The sequence below is a fragment of the Miscanthus floridulus genome, chromosome 4 (assembly GCF_019320115.1).
Source record: "Miscanthus floridulus cultivar M001 chromosome 4, ASM1932011v1, whole genome shotgun sequence".
Taxonomy (NCBI): Eukaryota; Viridiplantae; Streptophyta; class Magnoliopsida; order Poales; family Poaceae; genus Miscanthus; species Miscanthus floridulus.
Genome location: NC_089583.1, coordinates 18793247 through 18812200, shown reverse-complemented (window position 1 = coordinate 18812200; position 18954 = coordinate 18793247). Strand labels below are relative to the sequence as shown.

General features: G+C 41.1%; 2 protein-coding genes across 3 annotated transcripts; both read left to right on the top strand.

Annotated features, from left to right (window-relative positions):
- Window positions 1-1005: 1005 nt before the first annotated feature.
- On the top strand, window positions 1006-2267 carry LOC136548171 (uncharacterized). Its single transcript, XM_066539787.1, has 2 exons — window positions 1006-1708; window positions 1786-2267. The coding sequence occupies exons 1-2, from the start codon at window positions 1006-1008 to the stop codon at window positions 2265-2267; spliced, it is 1185 nt and encodes a 394-aa protein (XP_066395884.1).
- A 6590-nt stretch (window positions 2268-8857) lies between these two features.
- Window positions 8858-17682, top strand: LOC136549496 (uncharacterized). Of its 2 annotated transcripts, none has more exons than XM_066540800.1 (7): window positions 8858-9188; window positions 11211-13088; window positions 13179-13236; window positions 13373-13521; window positions 14218-14304; window positions 16524-16652; window positions 17375-17682. In XM_066540800.1, the coding sequence occupies exons 1-7, from the start codon at window positions 9120-9122 to the stop codon at window positions 17495-17497; spliced, it is 2493 nt and encodes an 830-aa protein (XP_066396897.1). In that variant the 5' UTR covers window positions 8858-9119; the 3' UTR covers window positions 17498-17682. The 2 variants fall into 2 exon arrangements, with proteins under 2 accessions (XP_066396897.1, XP_066396898.1); XM_066540801.1 differs by lacking the exon at window positions 17375-17682 and adding an exon at window positions 14020-14110.
- Window positions 17683-18954: the final 1272 nt, after the last annotated feature.

The following is an 18954-nucleotide window of genomic DNA, read 5'->3' as shown; positions in this document are numbered from 1 at the left end:
TGATGGAACTATTGATGCCACTAAAAAATGGTTGGAAGACAACACTAAGGTAATTGCCAATATCCATGTTTCCTATTTATGTCTAGAAATCTCTTCCCTTGCTCACTAAAATAAGCTATGTAGGGCCACCCAGACTAAAAGAAATGCAAGAATGGGTGGCCAAGTTACATCAATGAACTAGACCAAATGTTCCATGATGTAGCTGTTGATGGCTCCACCTCATTTGTTCCTAGAGGAAGTGTCACTATGGATGAGGAAGAGGAGGAGGAGCCACCTAAGGACCTTGATTTGCAGACCCCGGTTAGCATCACTAGCAACAAGAGAGCAAGCAGCACAAGCACCACTGGCTTTAGTCCCAGCAAGAAGTCTAAGAGCCTAGCAGTTAGGAGCATGGACCGGTTCATGCTTAAGAATGCCAGGATTCAAGCAGAGAGGAATGTGATGTTCCATAGACATTTGAAAAACAAGCAACAGGTTGCCTATTAGCTTGCCCAGCAGAAAGAGGCTGCCAGTGTAGAAAAGATTAGGTATGTGCAGCAGTTGGCTAAAGAGTGTGGTGTAGATGAAGGAAACAAGTAGTTGTGGTATAAGGTATTCCAGATCACCAAAGATGATGACAGCATGGAGTTCTTCATTGGAACATCTACACCTCATGGAAGGCTGGGCTTCATTGAGAACTATGGGGTCAACAACTAGATCCTCTTTTCTTATCTATGTCTATCATTTGAACAATTCATGTCCGTTATTGTACTTGAACTATGTCTATTGTTGTACTTGAACTATGTTAGTTGAACTGTGACTGTTGGACAATTCATGTTATTTGAACTATATTAGTTGAACAATTCATATCATTTGCACTATGACTATGATGTGAGCTTGTCATGCATGATCAATTTTTGTACTACCATATATAAATGAGATTGTTATGCATTTATGTGTCAGGATGCTAATGCAGCGAGGGATGAGGACAAGTATAATGGAGATAGTGATGATGATATCTACAAAATGCTTCTTAACGATGATGACAGTGATCTTATCTACGGTATGTATCAGTATGCTATTTACATTGATAAATACTGCAATAGGGCTGAGTGGAGGCAACCATTACTAACTGGACTAGAATGGGTAGAGAGAAAGCTAGGAGATAGAAATGGCTGCTACAACATATTTAGAATGAGCCCTACTGTATTCCATCGACTTCATGATGTGCTGGTTGAGTCATATGGCCTAAAGTCTAGTATCAAGAGTACCTCTGTTGAAGCTTTAGGAATGTTTCTTTGGATACTTGGAGCACCACAATCAGTTAGGCAAGCTGAGGATAGATTTGAGAGACCACTAGGAATAGTTCATAACAACTTTGAGAAAGTTTTGCAGTGTGTTGTTAAGCTAGCTTCAGACATCATTAAACCAGCAGACCCTGAGTTCAGAATAATTCATCCTAGGTTGACAAACCCTAGGTTCCATCCCTTTTTCAATAATTGTATAGGAGCAATAGATGGCACTCACATACCATGTGTGGTGCCAAGAGATTGGCTCGTTCAGCACATGTGCCGCAAGGGCATGACAACACAAAATGCGATGGTAGTTTGTGACTTTGACATGAGGTTCACATTTGTTCTTGCTGGATGGCCTGGTTTAGTACATGACATGAGAGTGTTCAATGATGCTCTGACCAAGTATAGTCATGTCTTTCCACATCCACCCATAGGTAAACACCTTGCTTCTATTGCATTTGCAGCTTCTAGTTGAATTAGTTGAATCTTACAAAATTGATCCATTGTGTAGGAAAATTTTACTTGGTGGACTCCGACTACTCCAATCGACCGGGTTACCTTGCGCCCTACAAGGGAACCAAGTACCATCTTCTGGAGTATCGAGACAGTCCGGAGCCACAAGGTAAAAAAGAGATCTTTAACTACGCACATTCATCTCTTAGAAATGTCATCGAGAGGTCGTTTAGAGTTTTGAAGATGAAGTGGAGGATTTTGTTGCAAATGCCAAGTTATGCACCTCATAAGCAAAGCCAAATAATTATTGCATGCATGGCACTACATAACTTCGTTAGAACGAGTGTAATAGTGGATAGGGATTTTGATCGTTGTGACCGTGATGAGAACTATGTTCTACCTGAAGCATCCTGCTCTCAGCCACGTACTAGTCAAACACCGGCAAGGGATGAATCTACGATGACGAATGTTTTTCGTGACTTGATTGCCTTTGGTTTGTTAAATAGATCACGACAATCTGAATGTGAGCTTGAAATGTAACATGTGTTTTGTTTTTTATAGTTGAGGACAATTGAATTGTGTACTTGATATATTCAATAATTATGTAATAAAGTGTAATTTTTTTATGGTTCTTTAACAATGCCGGGCATGGCATCAAAGTGAGCTGCAGCAACACTCCGGCGACTAGCACAAGGGCACTGGCGTGGTGTCATGAACATGCATGGATGTGCATGCAGTAATTAATGAAGCAAATCAACCATTAAATGAGGGCAAATCAATCTTCTATTCATATGGTGCTAAAGTTTTGCTATGGATCTAAACACCTAAGTCTAAAGTTAGAATGTCAAAATTTTTGCACCAAAAGATTTGGTGCCAAAACTTTTGGCATGGCTGTTGCATCTAAACACCCACTATATCAATTCCCTGGTACACCCTCCGTCCATGAAACAATGCAATTATCGTTTTTCGAGAAGTCAAACAGTTTGAGTTTTGACTAAATTTATATTAAAAACTACTATCATTTATGATATAAAATAATTACCATTAGATTAGTTATTATAGAATATATTTTCATAATAATTTTTGTTTCGAGACATAAATGTTAATATTATTAACCGTAGACTTGGTCAAATATGAGTTACTTTGACTGGCACGGATCTCATAATTACATTCTTTTCTGGACGGAGGGGTTGATCCAAACAGATCCGAAGTCTTCATGCTCATCTTCATAAGACGGGCTAAAATAAACCCTACTCCTGACATCAATTCGACGAGGGCCCTGTTCACTTCGCTGAAATTTGTCACGGGTTTGTTTTCACCCTAAATATTATGAAAGTGCAGTAGTCTTTACATGCAGATGGCCAGATGGATATGTATGGGCAGCTGGTGCATTCTTCTTACCGAGATGACAACATGTCAATTCAACGGTACCAGTACCATCCAGGATCCAGGAGCATGTTGCATGCCGCTGTATCTGTTGGTATACAAGTGCCAACGTCGTCGTTGGTTTGGTAACCAAATCGTGATTTCAGAGTAGAGTATACTCCTATATTGGTATTAGTAAACCTGTCTCCGCGGGACATATAAATGCATACGTACATTAGGATTTATGACAAGTATTTTTTTAGATGAAGGATTTATGACGAGTAGGGCCCGTCACATTTTGCCATCTGCGCAGTCTGGGCAGCGGTACATATACGGTATGATTAAAAAAGACATATCATCAGGACCATTAGATGCTGATCAAATGGATGGGGTGGGAGGTGTGATTTTTTTACGCTTAAGCCCCTCACCCGCCGGCCCTTTTTTTGCGCTTAAGCCCCTCACCTCATCTATTGGATTAGCATATAGTGGTCCTGATTGGTAGTTTTTAAATTTACACAGGTTGATTGATTTGCACATGATATGTTGTCATGATTAAAACCTTCTCACCTCTCAAGACAAGTTTTGAGACATAAAAAAAAGCAGAGGACAGAGCCCGGGGAGGGAATTGAAACAATGAGCTGACCAAGAACTCACTCCACCAGCAGCGGACTTGCACCGGCCTTTTTTTTGCGCTTAAGCCCCTTCACCTCATCTATTAGATCAGTATATAGTGGTTCTGATTGGTAGTTTTTAAGTTTACATAGGTTTGTTGATTTGCACCTAATATGTTGTCATGATTAAAACCTTCTCACCTCTCAAGACAAGTTTTGAGACATAAAAAAAAGCAGAGGACAGCCCGGGGAGGGAATTGAAACAATGAGCTGACCAAGAACTCACTCCACCAGCAGCACTTGCACCTTCTGGGCCTGTTGGGCTGCTTGTTACAGAATCCACTCCATACTACTGACTTCCAGTAGTAACAGTACTATGGAACTCATTGCGGTTGGGCCGGTTCATGGGCTTGCAACTTTTGTCCGGCCCGGGAAAAGAACCTGCTGCTCTTTTACCAGTTTCTGTTTTGCTCACATCTTCGTCAATGCATCACTCAGTAACTCTGTTAACGATACAAACATTCTTAAAGTACATTTGTTATTAAACTCTTTCATCCAAAAAATATATATAGACGCAAATAGTCATACACGCACACCACTAGAGGTAAGCAAAATATGGGCCAGGCAAAGAAAAACAGAGATAGCCAGATAAGGATATTTTGGATTCCTCAACCCTATCCACGTGTGCATGCCTTTTAAACCCAATGCATGTGTGCCTTTTAAACAACTCGGCAAAAATACTCCTATCATTGGTAGTTGAAGTCAATGACATGCATGTGTGCCTTTTTTAAACTATGTGTTACTAGGAAATTAAGCAAGTTGACAACCAAACTCACTAATTAATGAGGAACGGGTTAGACTTTTGCCAAACTCCTTATTTGGTCCTAAAATTGTCCGGATAACTTGTATTTCAGGATAAAGAGAGTAATTATTAGTTGTCTAATAGTTCACAATTAATTTTTGCTATCCGTACCTATTAGCTTTGTCATGTTTGGATCCACTAGCTAAAAGATGAATGTATTATTAGTGTTGTCCACAATCGGCCTGTTCGCTGGTTGGTTTCTGGGCTGGTTTGGGCTGGCTGGTGTTGGTTTGTTGTGAGAGAAAAACACTGTTGGCTGGCTGGTTTGGGCTGGCTAAAACCAACAAGCGAACAGGCTGAATGTCTTTTTTCTTTTTCTATTTGCTATTGGTATGATACGCGGACAGAAGTAGGTGGGAGGATATGATACGTGGACAGAAGTAGGTGGGAGGACAAAATTGCAATTTTGAATTCTATTAGCGAATATTAGCTAGTTTGAGGTTAGTTGAGTCCCCAACTAACTATTAGTTGATTTATTAGTTGTGGCCTTTTGGACCTACCCTAGCCACTGTTCGTCTAAATGGGCGTTTAACCCGTTTACACACCGTGTAAATGTTACACAGTGGTGCGCCGTTTCCGTTTAATCACCCGTTTACCCTGTTTAATTGGCCGTTTAGCCCGTTTAATGAGACGTTTTGCTCGAACAATGGCTAAACGGTAGGTGACTGACTGTTTACCGTTTAGCGTTTAGGAAAACTATGACCCTAGCTACTAATACCAACTACTCCCTTTGTCCTTATTTATGTGCCGTTCTAGCTGTGCTTCTAGTAGTCTAGATTCAAAGCATCTTCTATGTATCTAGATGTCATGTATGTCTAAATTCAGAGAATCTTTCATGTATCTGATAGAAGGCCAAAACGGCACATGAATGGGTACAGAGGGAGTAACTATTAGTTGGATGGATTCAAACAATATCTTTTTGTTTGAGAAATCTGATACAGACAACATACAGAAACTAACTAATAGCTGAATGATGCCAAGAGTTCCACACCAGCTTTACAAGTAAATAAAATAGCCGATCTTAACTGGTCGCTTGTCTTATGAGTCGTACTTTTTCAGTGAAGGAACAATGTTTTTCTCTCACAACAAATCAGCGAACAATACTTTTCAGCTTGTCTTTTATCTTTTCAGCAAAGCGAACAGGGCCTTGAAAAGACAAGCTGAAAAGTACTGTTCGCTGATTTGTTATGAGAGAAAAACATTATTCTTTCGCTGAAAAAGTAAGTGTTATATAGTGTTGTGACCAAATGTAGCATATGAAATATATAGACTTGCAATTGCTTACATTTATTTGCTTATCTCTCAGAAGATCCTCGAGAACATTGTGAGAACGAAACAAATCGGTATTACTAGAGGTTTCACTACATTTTTTGTGTGTTGATCAACGTGATGAATGAGTTTCATTCTACAGTAGTAAAAACTCTATTTCTCTTTTTCTTCATATAAATACTCTGTCAACTAAAATGAGATAGAAATCCAATCGGGTCTGTTTGCTCAAGTTCATTCAAACACTCGGTTTTTTTCCTGCACATAACTACACTTGGTAGCATAGGATATATGAGGTTTACTGAATTGTTGTGCTGCTGATGTGGAATTGGTGTGGGTCAAAGTAAAAGATTTGAGCTTCATCAGTTTTGCCTTACAGATTTTTTATTTTTGTTGCCCTTTGCTTTGAAGGTTTTGTGACCACCAGTTTTGCTTTACATAATTTCTTACCACCAGTTTTGCATGGAAGATAGCAGTTGAGGCTGCTCAAAAGAAAGGTACAGAAAAAAGGTTGCTCGAAAGAAAGGTTTGGTGATCATATACTTACTGATAACTTGTTGCATCTCCTGTTGTTGATGAAGTACTCCAAAGTTGAGATCAAATTCATCATGGACAACTGGACCATCCAAGTCGAGACCTTCGTGTTGTACTGTAATGAGGTGAGGCAAAATATTTTATTCAAAATGATTCTTGTTTTAGATAGAGAAATCATCAGTTACTTGCTATGTAAATGCAGTTAAGAGAAAAATCACCTTCAGGATATAGGTCTTCCTCGGAGGCTGTAATGTTGAGATCTATGCCATGCACACCAATGTGGACACGTTGGGCATGACCTTCTTGGAGATCATTCAGGTCAGGTAAGGGATCTCTATTTTATTGATCTGGTATTGTATTTAGTTCTATGACCATGGTTGATGGGGGAAATGGATTGCAGGGAGTTGAGGTCAGGCAAGGGATCTCCATTTTCTTTATTTGGTATTGGTCCCGTTCGCTGGTCTAAAATTTGGCTGAAACTGGCTAAAAAACACTGTTTTTGCTGAATTGTTGTGAGAGAAAAATACTGTTCCGACAGGAAAAAACAAGCCGAATACGAAGTAAGCCGAACATACCGATTGTATTTAAGTCTATGAGCATGGTGGATATGGAAATGGATCCCAGCGTGGTGGAGTGGATGCCAACGAAGTTTTTTGTATAGTGGGGGTTCACCTAGGTGCTGTTTAGTTGCACTTTATTTTGTAAAATTTTTTAAGATTCTTCATCACATCGAATCTTTTGATGCATGTATGAAGCATTAAATATAAATAAAAAATAAAACTAATTACACAGTTTAGACGAAATTCACGAGATGAATCTTTTAAGCCTAATTAGACTATGATTGGACACTAATTGCCAAATAACAACAAAAGTGCTATAGTACCATTTTTCAAAAATTTTCGTAAATTAAACAATGCCCTTGTGCAAAGGCGTCAGTTTTCAAATTTTAGATGGGAACGGATGGCGCCTAACAATTCCTGGCCACAAATTTAGTGGGGCACAAATTTTTTTTGTTATTATTTGTATCCACGTGTGCTATTCCTGGCCGCAAGAACCATCTAGGAACCATTTGTTTATTGTTATTTGTTCTCTGTATCCTCTACAAGCTTCTGGACGTAATTTAAACTGAGTGTGATGTGCTGCTACCTCAATGATTACCATTTACAGCCTTCAGCGCATCAGCAATCCTTTTATAGGGGCAAAATTGTAATTTCTCATCAACCTTAATTTGCGCTCCTAATCCTGGCGCCTGTTTAGATGCCGAAAATTTTGGTAAAATAACACTGTAGTCGTTTTCGTTATTATTTAGCAATTAGTGTTCAATCATAGTCTAATTAGGCTTAAAAGATTCATCTCGTAGATTTCGTCTAAACTGTATAATTAATTTTATTTTTTATTTATATTTAATACTTCATGTATGCATCAAAGATTTAATGCGATGAAAAATCTTAAAAAATTTAATATTTTGGGAGGGAACTAAATGGTACCCTACAAGAACGGTGTTTTTTAGACGGAGAGGATAGTTTTAAATGAGGACGAAACCATAAGAAACTCACCGAAACCGATCGACTGTCTCCAATGACCGATACATAAAATACAAGACTTAGGGGGTGTTTGGTTTTCTGGACTAAATTTTAGTCCATGTCACATCGGATATTTGGATGCTATTTAGGAGAACTAAATATGAGTTAATTATAAAACTAATTACATAGATGGAGACTAATTTACGAGACGAATTTATTAAGCCTAATTAATCCGCCATTAGCACATATTTACTGTAGCACACCATTGTCAAATCATGGACTAATTAGGCTTAAAAAATTCGTCTTGCAAATTAGCCACAATCTGTGCAATTAGTTATTTTTTCGTCTATATTTAATACTTCATGCATATGTCCAAACATTCGATGGGACAGGAACTAAAATTTTTCTGTAGAAATCAAACACCCTCTTATTTTATGTTTACATAGCGTTATAAGTAAATGGTTCAATACTTATTTTTAGTTTTCTTGAGACCCAAAAGAAAATCATTTCTGTAAATAGATTTTTAAAAGAGAGGATACTCAGATTTAGATTATACGAGAAAATGGTGTTCTTGCCCCTTACACAGATGTGCAATTGTGATTTTGCCCTCGTTTTTCTAACTTTGTGATTTTGCCCTTAACTGTTCACAAGTCAACGCGATTTTGCCCCTGGTCAACGCAAATTTGCCCCTGTTTTTACCGTTGACCAGGGACGAAATCGCGTTGACTTGTGAACAGTTAAGGGTAAAATCACAAAGTTAGAAAAACGAGAGCAAAATCATAATTTCACAGCAAAGTAGGGGTAAAAACACACAAACCTCTATTAAAATTAATCTTCTATGGGAGGATACAGATCCTATTCTAGATTCGTTTTAGGTTTGGGTCTACTGACGAGTGTGTACGTGCGCCTGATATTTGTGGGTTCTTGCCTTCTTGGAGCGGAAGCTTGCTCTGTTGTGCTGTCAGCAGCTGTAGCCCGTGGCGTGGCGTGCCTGGAAAGAGCTGAGCTGTCGCCTCCGCATCTCGGCATCTCCACTTCGCCGTTGGCAGAAGCACCACTGCACTGCAAAAGCACCCCTCCCCTTCCACACCGCCGCTCCCATCTCTTTCTTCGCTTCCTCCTCCACCACGCTGCCCCTCCGTCTCCGTACACCCGACCCAATCGCGGAATCGCCTCCTCATCGCGCCGCTCAGACCGCATTGCCCGAAGCCTCCAGGGCTGCCGGGGCGGCATGGCAGCCGCCTCGGCCGCGGCGGGATGGACCGTCGAGGACGACGTCCTCCTGAAGAACGCCATCGAGGTAATCTACGCCGCACTACCCGACCCGATCGTTATCCCTCCTTCGATACCCCCGCAAAGTAAAGTACCCCGGAACGCTCCGTCCGATCGAGCGCGCCCTGTTCCTGCCGGCGCGGAATTCCGGTGCTGCTCCACTAACTAACTTCCCGCCTCGGCCGCGGCCGGTGGCCGCGTCGCCGCCGTGCCTGGCGCTGGCGCCCCCGTCCCGGGATAGTCCGCCGCCATCGTCGTCTCCATCGCGTTCGATTCGCGGTTCATCTTGTTTCTAGTATTGCTGAATTTTGGGTTCGCATTGCTGCCCCGTCGCTTGTGTGGCTTTGGATTTGATTGCTCGGCGCAAATTTCCGAATACGATCGTCTCCTCCGCCTGCAACACTCCTGTAAGTGAAGAGTTCCTGTAGATTGTTCGAGCCACTGTTTTACGCCGGGGCACCTGGGTTGCTGAAACGCTGCCTTATCCGAGTGTTCTGTTGGTTCGCGTTGCTCGCGCTCTGTAACTGATAAATTCTCCTCGTTGCTTGCTGCTAGATTTCGGGTGTGGTTCATGTTGCTCAGTGGCCTAGCTACCGGATTTAGTGGTTTGAGAGGATTTGAGATCCTTGTTGAACAATGTGGCCACATACCTGAATCCATGTTTGCAGAAGTGAACAACGTAGGAACACACCTTTATTCTTGAGGTCGATTCAGTTCACTGCAATGATCAACTTATCCTGATGTTAGATGTCTGTCCCGTTCCCGCCACGTTTCATGCTATTGTTTTGTCAGCTTGTAACTTTCTTTAATGGATTAGACGTCTAATGCACGGGGTTATTTGTGAAACAATTACTCTCCTGCAGTTGCATTTAATAATTAGATTTGTCAAAAGGTTGAGAAGTTATTGGTGTCTCTATTTGATAGAGAAGTGCCTTGGTACTGGCGTGTTTGATTTAATTTTGTCTATTCATTACTTCTCATCTCGAATGGAGTACTACCATGTGTCCGGTTTCAGGTTTGGAGGTGTTAACGATTTTTTGAATGTTCGTTAGTGGTATGTAGGGATACTATAATCTACTTGTCAAAAATCTTAACTAGTGTTCACTTGAGCCATATTTTGTGCGCTCGATTTTATGTTTATGTGTTACTCAAGAACTGCAGTTCTAAATAAATTCCTTATCTTCGTATGTGTAAATCAAATGATGATTTGAGTACTTCCAATTTCCTTGTGTATTCATGAATCATAATATAGTAATTCTCACGTAAAATTCACAGAAACTAGAGTGCAATCTATTTAGCCCTCTTACCTATGGCAATATTGTGTCAACATCTTGTGCTTACACTGATGCTACTCCTAGCTCCATGAACTGGCATTACGATATAGATTTGACTCACGTTTTTTACATCGTTTCATTAATTTATATTTTGAATTGTTATATGTTGCGTGAGGACTGCCACTGCAGTGACTCTGTGCCATATATCAAGATTAGTTGTAAAACCTAGTGATTTATGCATGGCCATGACACAAAGCAGTGGTGGTATTGTGTTATGATTGTTTGAGCCGAAGCTAATGAGTCATGTTAGTTAGCCATGTCACTGTAAAATTGGTATGACATGGTTTGAATTCCATGTTCAAAGATTATGTTTATGATCCCAATTTCTCATACTGCATCCAAGCTGCTTCATCTTGTCTTCTAAAACAAGTTGACTTAATAATGTACGCAAAGTAAATCCAAAAGCAAATCACGATGATCACAACTAGAATGTATACCTTTTACTGTAGGCAAATGAAAACTTGGACTATAAATTCAAATGTCTAAAAAACACTCAATATACACTGCTTTAAATTCAATATTGAATCAAGTTGACTGATCTGCACATTGATATGTTAGGGCAAAAAATAGTAACGGTGGTAATGATGATCGGTAGAACTAACTGCTTGTTTAAATGATCCAGATTTTGCAAATATTGTGAGGATTGAGTTTCCTTTACTAGATGTGAGTAGTATCATTTTTTGTACCCTGTTAATTTATTTGTCTTATTCTTGTAGGCTGGTGCTTCATTGGAATCATTGGCTAAAGGAGCTGTATGCTTCTCCCATAAATTCACCCTTCCAGAACTGCAGGATCACTGGTATTCATTGCTATATGACTCGGGGACATCAACTCAAGCATCCGCTCGCATGGCCAAGTTTGAGATGGAGCTTTCAGCCTCCAATCCTGCTAAAGCATCTAAGCTTTTCAACCCAAAGGAAAAATGCTTTTCCCTGTACAAGCGGAAGATAGATAGTGTAAAGAATCACTATTATGCAATGAGAAAGAGAATTCGCCATGAACCATGTTTATCTGCTGATTTTTGTTATAGTATTGCACCCTGCTCATGTAATCCTGTTGATGGTAGTGGTTGTGCATGTGGAGACCATCATTTGTTGCACAAAGTTGATCCATCAGGAACTGTTGCAGATGGCTATGGATTTATAGGTGGATGCGGCGCTAAGAGAAAACATGTACATTCCAATGGTAGTGGACAATACTCATTTCATGCAGAGCATTCTAACTCTGATGGCAGCATGGTAATAGATGGAAATACCAACCATGAAAGCCCACATGTCTGCTCAGATGTAGACAAATTATATGGCTGTGACGACATGCAGAAGAATTCTCAGACCAGTGGAAGTAATGTAATCTCTACAAATAATAGGTCAGATGTTACTGATCAGTTTGACCGTGGAGCTAAAGGATCTAAGGCTCTACTGGGTATTCATCAAGATGGTGTAAATCTTGACCAATCTTCTGGGAATACCACAGGAAGATTTCTTGAGCCAGGCGCATTCAAAGCAATTAGTCAAAAGTGGTGTCTTCGGGAACCTAGCGTTCCTACTTGGAGTAAGGTCCTGGGTGTTAATTCATCTGATATGCTGACAGATATGCATAAAATTGAAGGAGAAACTCTTACGCTTTCTGATGACAAGAAAATGGAAACAAATAGCATTGAGGCACTTGCATTTCAGGCAAATTTGGATAGTGTAGTATGTGATTCTGGTTTAGGCAGTGCAATGGCACCAGAAGGTGGATTCATGCATTCCCACTTAAAGGGTTTCAGTCAGAAAGAAAACCTTGAGCTTCTCAGCAGTGATTTTTTCCTAGGTTGTGCATTGGAGATAAAAAAGGAAGATTTAGGGCCTCACCCCCCTGACGCAATCAACTGTGATGACCATATAGATCCTATCCAAAAGAAACCAAATGTTGCAGATGTTTCTGGAGTAGACAGTATACCTGCTTCGTCAGAAGTGCTTTATCCTGAACATAATGTCAAGTGCATGTTGAACAAAGAAGATTCTGAAATCCCTATCAATGACTGTATACCTATACCTGGTCAGACCTCTTTAGAACCCACTTCTACCTTCGACCAGGATGCCCAGCATGATGCGCGTTCGGTTGCCAAACTGCTAAATATGGAAAATGGCCAACCTTCGTCGCCACCACCACCAGTTAATCTGGAATCAGCCATCCTAAAGCAAAATGCAAATATGGTGCCTCTTAAGGAAGGTTGTGCTGTAGGAAGTGAGCTGCCACCTGGCCTGCAGGGTAACTTTGGTGGTAACAATGCAAACATGTGTATTTCAGCACTGCATTCTATTGATGGAGGTGAAGAAACAACGTGTGGTTTCATTAAACATGAGAGTTGTTATGATGTACAGAATTTGACTTTGGATAAGTCAATTCAAGTGTCCAATCAAATGAATTGCAAGCTTCTTTCTCATAAGCCCGGAATAGGCTGTGAAACTGCTATCCGAAGCTGTGAGTTGGCTTCTGCATTGCCAGATACAGAATTTCATGACCCCGTTCCAACCATTCGAACTACGGGCCAAGCAGAAGGATCTGACAGTGAGATTAGTGTTCCAAACTATTTTGACCTAGAAGCACTGGTACATATAGTTCTTTTCTTCATTTAGTTTACATGGTTTTATATGCCTTGGTGCTTCTGACTTTCTCAAAAAAAAAAAAAAATATTGCAGATACTTGATCTGGACCTGATTCCATGGGATCAAGAATCTGACTTCATCCAACCGGAAGGTAAATGCATATGAACACCTGATATTCCATTGTTCATCTTTGTTAAATATCTTTTTAATTGGTCCTGTTGTTATCTTTTATGCTCTTAGTGAACCCTAATACTACGTTTTTCTGTTTGTGCTATTTGTATGATCAGTTTCAAGGTTTCAGTATCCTGAAAGCAGGAAGGATTTGATAAGATTAGAGAAAGGTTCCTGCTCTTATATGAACAGATCTATCATGTCTAAGGGTGCTTTTGCAATTCTTTATGGCCAACGCATGAAATACTACATAAGAGAGCCTGAGGTAATATTAAGCAATGATATTGTGAATCTTCATTGCATTATACTCCCTAAAATTTTTTCAAATACACGTTCTTTTAGATTGGCCACATAATAATAGTATCATTCGATTTGTTATGAGGACTTTCCAAAAGTTAGTAGTTTAGACTTGTTACCAACATTTTACTAATAAATTTTTAGTCAAACTTGTTTATTCGTATTATAGATATGTCATGTCCAAAGAGGCAAAGAATATCCCACGGGTGTATTCCCTGTTGTGAAAATTGAAGTGCTTAAGCATTTCTATTTTCATCAAGTGTTGTTGAAGTTGACAAGTGACATCACTTAATTGTTGGTTGTCAAACTCACCTGTTTTATTATTTTATTGCCTGATGAATTCTTAAATACCACTAGCAAAACAGAATGTCACCCTGCAGGTTAAAACCTTTCTCTACTGCTGATATGCTTTTAAAATACAACTTCTGTATCATTTTTATGCCATTTTGTAAAACTTTGCTTGAAGGGCGGGCCTGGTGCAAGCGGTAGAGTCTTACCGCCTGTGACCGGAAGGTCCCGGGTTCGAGTCGCGGTCTCCTCGCATTGCATAGGCGAGGGTAAGGCTTGCCACTGACACCCTTCCCCAGACCCCGCACAGAGCAGGAGCTCTCTGCACTGGGTACGCCCCTTTTGTAAAACTTTGCTTGGTCCTATTCTAATGCAGGTAAGTCTTGGGAGAGAAACAGAAGAAGTCCATGTTGATATTGATTTGAGTAAAGAAGGGAAGGCAAACAAAATATCCCGTCGACAGGTACTTGTTTGCCTTTTTTATGAGTTAAAAGGTGCAAAACAACCTTGGTTTGGTGGAAGCATTAATGCAATAACCGTAAGGAGGTTCTTATTATGTTTTTCAGGAGAATTTTTCCTTTGTGTTAATAAGCTTGGGCTGACTGCTAAGGATTTCATTTTTATTTTCTTTCTTAAGCATGCGGCATGACCCTTTTGTAAAGTAATCTGCTGCTCTCCTCTGTGTGAACGCGCAGTAGGGGCAGGCGCCGAAAGGGCTCCTTGCTGCTGTATTGTAGCCGCGGCAGGAGCAGGCGCCGAAAGGCTCTCCTGCCGCACTGTAGCCACAGTAGGGACAGGCGCCAAAGTCAGCCCTGCTGTCACATCTAGTCTCTGTAGTAGCATGGCAACCTGGCATGTCTGTGTGCTAGGATTAGATGTGTAGAATTGTATTTATAGCTTCCCACTGCAACTCAGTAAAGTGAGCGAGTTCAGTTTTGCCATCTCCTCTGCAGAGCTCCGGCCAACGCTGGTGCTTGTGCTGTGTGTGTGCGCTTTGTTCTTCCTCCCTTCTTCTACCTCTAGCCATAGTGTGTGGTCGGCAACACCGGTGAGCGGTCGGCTCACTCGTGCGGGAGATCTAGGGGCCAACAAGTGGTATCAGAACCGTACAAGCGCCGTCGCCGGACTAACCGCTGGCGATGACGAACGGTTTAGAGATGGGCGACAGCAGCGGCGCTGCTGTGGCTGCCCAGCCACGACAGGAGGTCGTTGTGCGCATGGTGCGGGAGGTCAGCGGTACCAGTTGGCCGACGCTGACTCGCACCAACTATGGCGAGTGGGACGGTGACCATGAAGGTCAAGCTTAGAGCCCGACGGCTCTGGAATGCCATTGACAAGGGCACCGACAACGAAGAAGATGACATGTCAGCGTTGGAAGGCATCCTCGCTGCTGTGCCAGCAGAGTACAGGGAGCCGTTGGGGACGAAGAGCTCTGCTAAGGAGGCGTGGGAGGCCATTGCGGCGATGCGCATCGGTTCCGACCGCGCAAAGAAGGCGACGGCCCAGCTGCTGAAGCAGGAGTACGCCAACCTCAAGTTCAAGGATGGTGAGTCGATGGAGGACTTCTCCCTCCGCCTGCAGTCGCTCATCAGCAAGCTGAGGAGCCACGGCGTCACCATCGATGAAGAAGAGGCGGTCTCCAAGTACCTCCACTCCGTGCCGGTGAAGTATATCCAGATCGCTCTCTCCATAGAGACGATGCTGGACTTGTCCACCCTCACCATTGAGGATGTGACAGGCCATCTGCGGGTGGTGGACGAGCGCATGGAGCAGGCCACAGCAACGACTGACAGCGGCAAGCTGCTGCTGACAGAGGAGGAGTGGGCTGCCCAGATGTTGAAGTCCGGGGAAGCCTCATCCAGCTGCGGTGGCGATGGCAAGCGCCGCGGCAAGGCTTCTTCGGAGAAGAAGAAGAAGAAGGTCGACTCCAACGCATGCCGGCGTTACAGGAAGATGGGCCCTTGGGCAAAGGAGTGCCCAAATCGCAAGCAGGAGAAGAAGACCGAGGCTCATTTAACACAGGCTGATGAGGATGATGAGGCCACTCTCCTGATGGCGACGTTCTGTGCACTGCACGACGTTGAGGCGAAGGAAAAGGGAGAGGTGATGGCGGTGGAAGGGCACGGCAAGGCTCTGAAGGCTGTTAACCTCAACAAACCGCGCGCCCAAGTCCACCTCGGACGTGTGGGCGGCGAGAAGGAACAACGGTGGTACCTGGACTCCGACGCCAGCAACCACATGACGGGCTCCAAGGAAGCCTTCTCCGAGCTTGGTTTGGTGGAAGCATTAATGCAATAACTGTAAGGAGGTTCTTATTATGCTTTTCATGAGAATTTTCCCTTTGTGTTAATAAGCTTGGGCTGACTGCTAAGGATTTCATTTTTATTTTCTTTCGTAAGCATGCGGCATGACCCTTTCTTAACCATTTCTCTGCTTCTGTACCTTCCGCTGCACTGTCTTTTTTCTTGGCATGGCTATACCCACTTGCCGATTTGGTTCTGCTTGGTGACATGGCTTTAGCCACTTGATGAGATCATTCTGTTTGGTACTCACAAATCCCAAAGGAACAGGAGGGCGCATACTGCATGCATTCTAGTCTGTTCGCTGTCGCCAAATTATGATGTTCAGTTATTAATGTGCTAGCTTACCTTCTACTTGCAATTCTGTATTTTCGATGTGCAGGCAGTTATCAAGATGGACGATGATGGATCTTTCTACATAAACAATACTGGGAAGTGTTCAATTTTCGTGAATGGCAAAGAAGTACCCTGTAGTAAACGTATCAACTTAATGTCAGACTCATTAATTGAGGTATGGCATTCAAATCCTTTCTTCCTTCTTATACTAGGAGTTCCAAATGACTGCTGTACTAAATATCCATGCCCTGTTTAATTCTATGTACTGGTTCATTTTTTTAATCTAACTTCGAACTAGTAAGCTGTAGAGCTATTTACTGTGCATATTTGTATGAAAAATGTGCTTTCAATTGTACTATAAGATTGAAGTAATCAAGCATTCATAGTCATTTCAGATATAGCTGGATGAGAGTATGGTTACTTTTTCATTTGTGGTTCCTTAGTTTACACCACACATGATATGATTGCACCTATCTATGTAACTGCATAAGGTGCTTAGGAAAACGCTAATGGGGAAAGTGAGTTGTAGCTGGAAAGATACAGTATGCTTTCCTTTTGCAACTTATTGAATATTTGATGCCACTCAGCTGTTGTGAATTAGTCTGGAGTTAAAATCAGGATTTTGCCATTTGCGATGTCTGTTGGCTCACATTTTAAATGAAATCTCACTGGAAGCAGAGAGAAACTTTCATTTGGGATTCATGGATAATACTGCCTCCGTCTCAAAATATAAGCATTTCTAGTTTTGTTTAAGTCAAACTATTCTAAGTTTGACCAAGTTATGGTTCATTTGGTTAGTTTTGAACTAATGCTTCTACCCTACTTATTTAGTTGGTCAGGTAAACAATTCATGTAGCATTTTGAACTCTCACGAAGCTGTTTTTCTACTACCTACAGATAAGGAACCTGAAATTCATTTTTCATGTGAACCACGAGGCTGCAAGGAAGTACATAGTTCGAAAAAGGAGAGGAAGCTCCCAAGGCGAGAACACAGCATTTGATTGGAGTCAGAACCCTTGAGTTAATGTTATGATCAAGGTTATTTATAATCTGCGATAGCTATATCTCTCTTCTAGAAAGCATTGGATTGGATGAGAGCAAAGTTATTTATAATTCCCTGTAGCTAATATCTCTCTCTTCCAGTTAGCACTGTTATCCATTTACCTTAGCTCCACTCACCATACTGTAAATCCATGTTTATTCTTGGTTCTTGTGTTCTGATTACCCCAAAGTCCCAAACTATGTTTCTTCGGATGTGGGCTGCCATGTGCCATGGTTTTCTATTTGGTTTCTTTTCTTCCCATAAAATCTTCATTACTGGAAAAAAGTAGCTTAGCTCGAGTTGGAATATTCAAAGATGACAACCGTAATACTAAAATAACTAATCTAGAGGGTATGTTTCGATCAGAATTTCATTGAAAGGTTTCGGTACTAGCTCAAAATTTGAACTAATCACCATACATTGCATTGAACTCTTTGTTCAAACATGCCCTCTAGATTTACTTTTGTTGTCTAGGTTTTTCGCATGATGCCAATCTAGTTATATTATTTAGAGTCGAGTCTGTTTTGTCTCAACTTGTTGCTGAATTTAAAAAAACTCCCCTAAACTCACTCAAAACCAGATAAATTACCCTTCTTAAAATTTTGGAGTTACTTTAAAGGTGGTTTTGCTAATGTGGCATGTAAATGATATATGACTCCCGCATGCCATTGGTCTTTTAACCATGTAACTTTTTTTATTGAATATTTGAGCTCTGCCAGTTAAAAAAATTCAACTGGAAAGCTCTAGTCTTTTTTTTTTTTTTTTTTTTTTTTGCGACGAGCTCTAGATCTTGTTGAGCACTACTACTTTTGTGTAGATTGTTTCACCATTTGAAGTAATTTAACAATTGAAATATTTGAATTTCAAAATATGACAACTCTATATAACCGAATATTTGGGGACTCCAAATGATCTCAAATAAAATAATTGTCAAGTACAAATTTGTAGTAGGGTTAAGAGCTACAGGTTGGTATAGATCATGTCATATTCGAGATCATTTTAAAAATTCAAAAAATTGAATTAAAAATTTGGTAACCTTGAATTGAAATGAATATTTGAACATCTAAACGATCTTAAATTTGATAAAGCCAGGACAAAGAGCCACAGCACTAAGCACCAGTGGCACGCCAAAGAGAGATAACACAATCACCTTCTTGACAATCCCCATCTTAACAGTAGACGATAGAAGTTTATCTGGCTTCGCAACAACAATCAACACCCTGTCAGCCTCGTCAAAGGAAGGAAAAGCATGCTCAACATCGGAAAGCGTAAAACAACCAATGACCATAGGCTGTAAGGAGTAGATCTAAGTTTGCAAAAACTTGATGAGGCCGAGCTGATCGACCAAGAGCGACATGTGAACCTGAGCCATGCTCAGACAAAGAATGATCTTCTTGTGATTTCCATTGAACTCTAGGCGATGAAAGTTTAATCG

Excerpts from the sequence above, each read along its gene's own strand:
- LOC136548171 (XM_066539787.1), top strand. The coding sequence starts at position 1,006 with ATGCTTCTTAACGATGATGACAGTGATCTTATCTACGGTATGTATCAG. Across the intron at positions 1,709-1,785 it reads CTTTCCACATCCACCCATAG|GAAAATTTTACTTGGTGGAC; the intron begins GTAAACACCTTG and ends TCCATTGTGTAG.
- LOC136549496 (XM_066540800.1), top strand. The coding sequence starts at position 9,120 with ATGGCAGCCGCCTCGGCCGCGGCGGGATGGACCGTCGAGGACGACGTC. Across the intron at positions 13,522-14,217 it reads ACTACATAAGAGAGCCTGAG|GTAAGTCTTGGGAGAGAAAC; the intron begins GTAATATTAAGC and ends ATTCTAATGCAG. Across the intron at positions 14,305-16,523 it reads ACAAAATATCCCGTCGACAG|GCAGTTATCAAGATGGACGA; the intron begins GTACTTGTTTGC and ends TTCGATGTGCAG.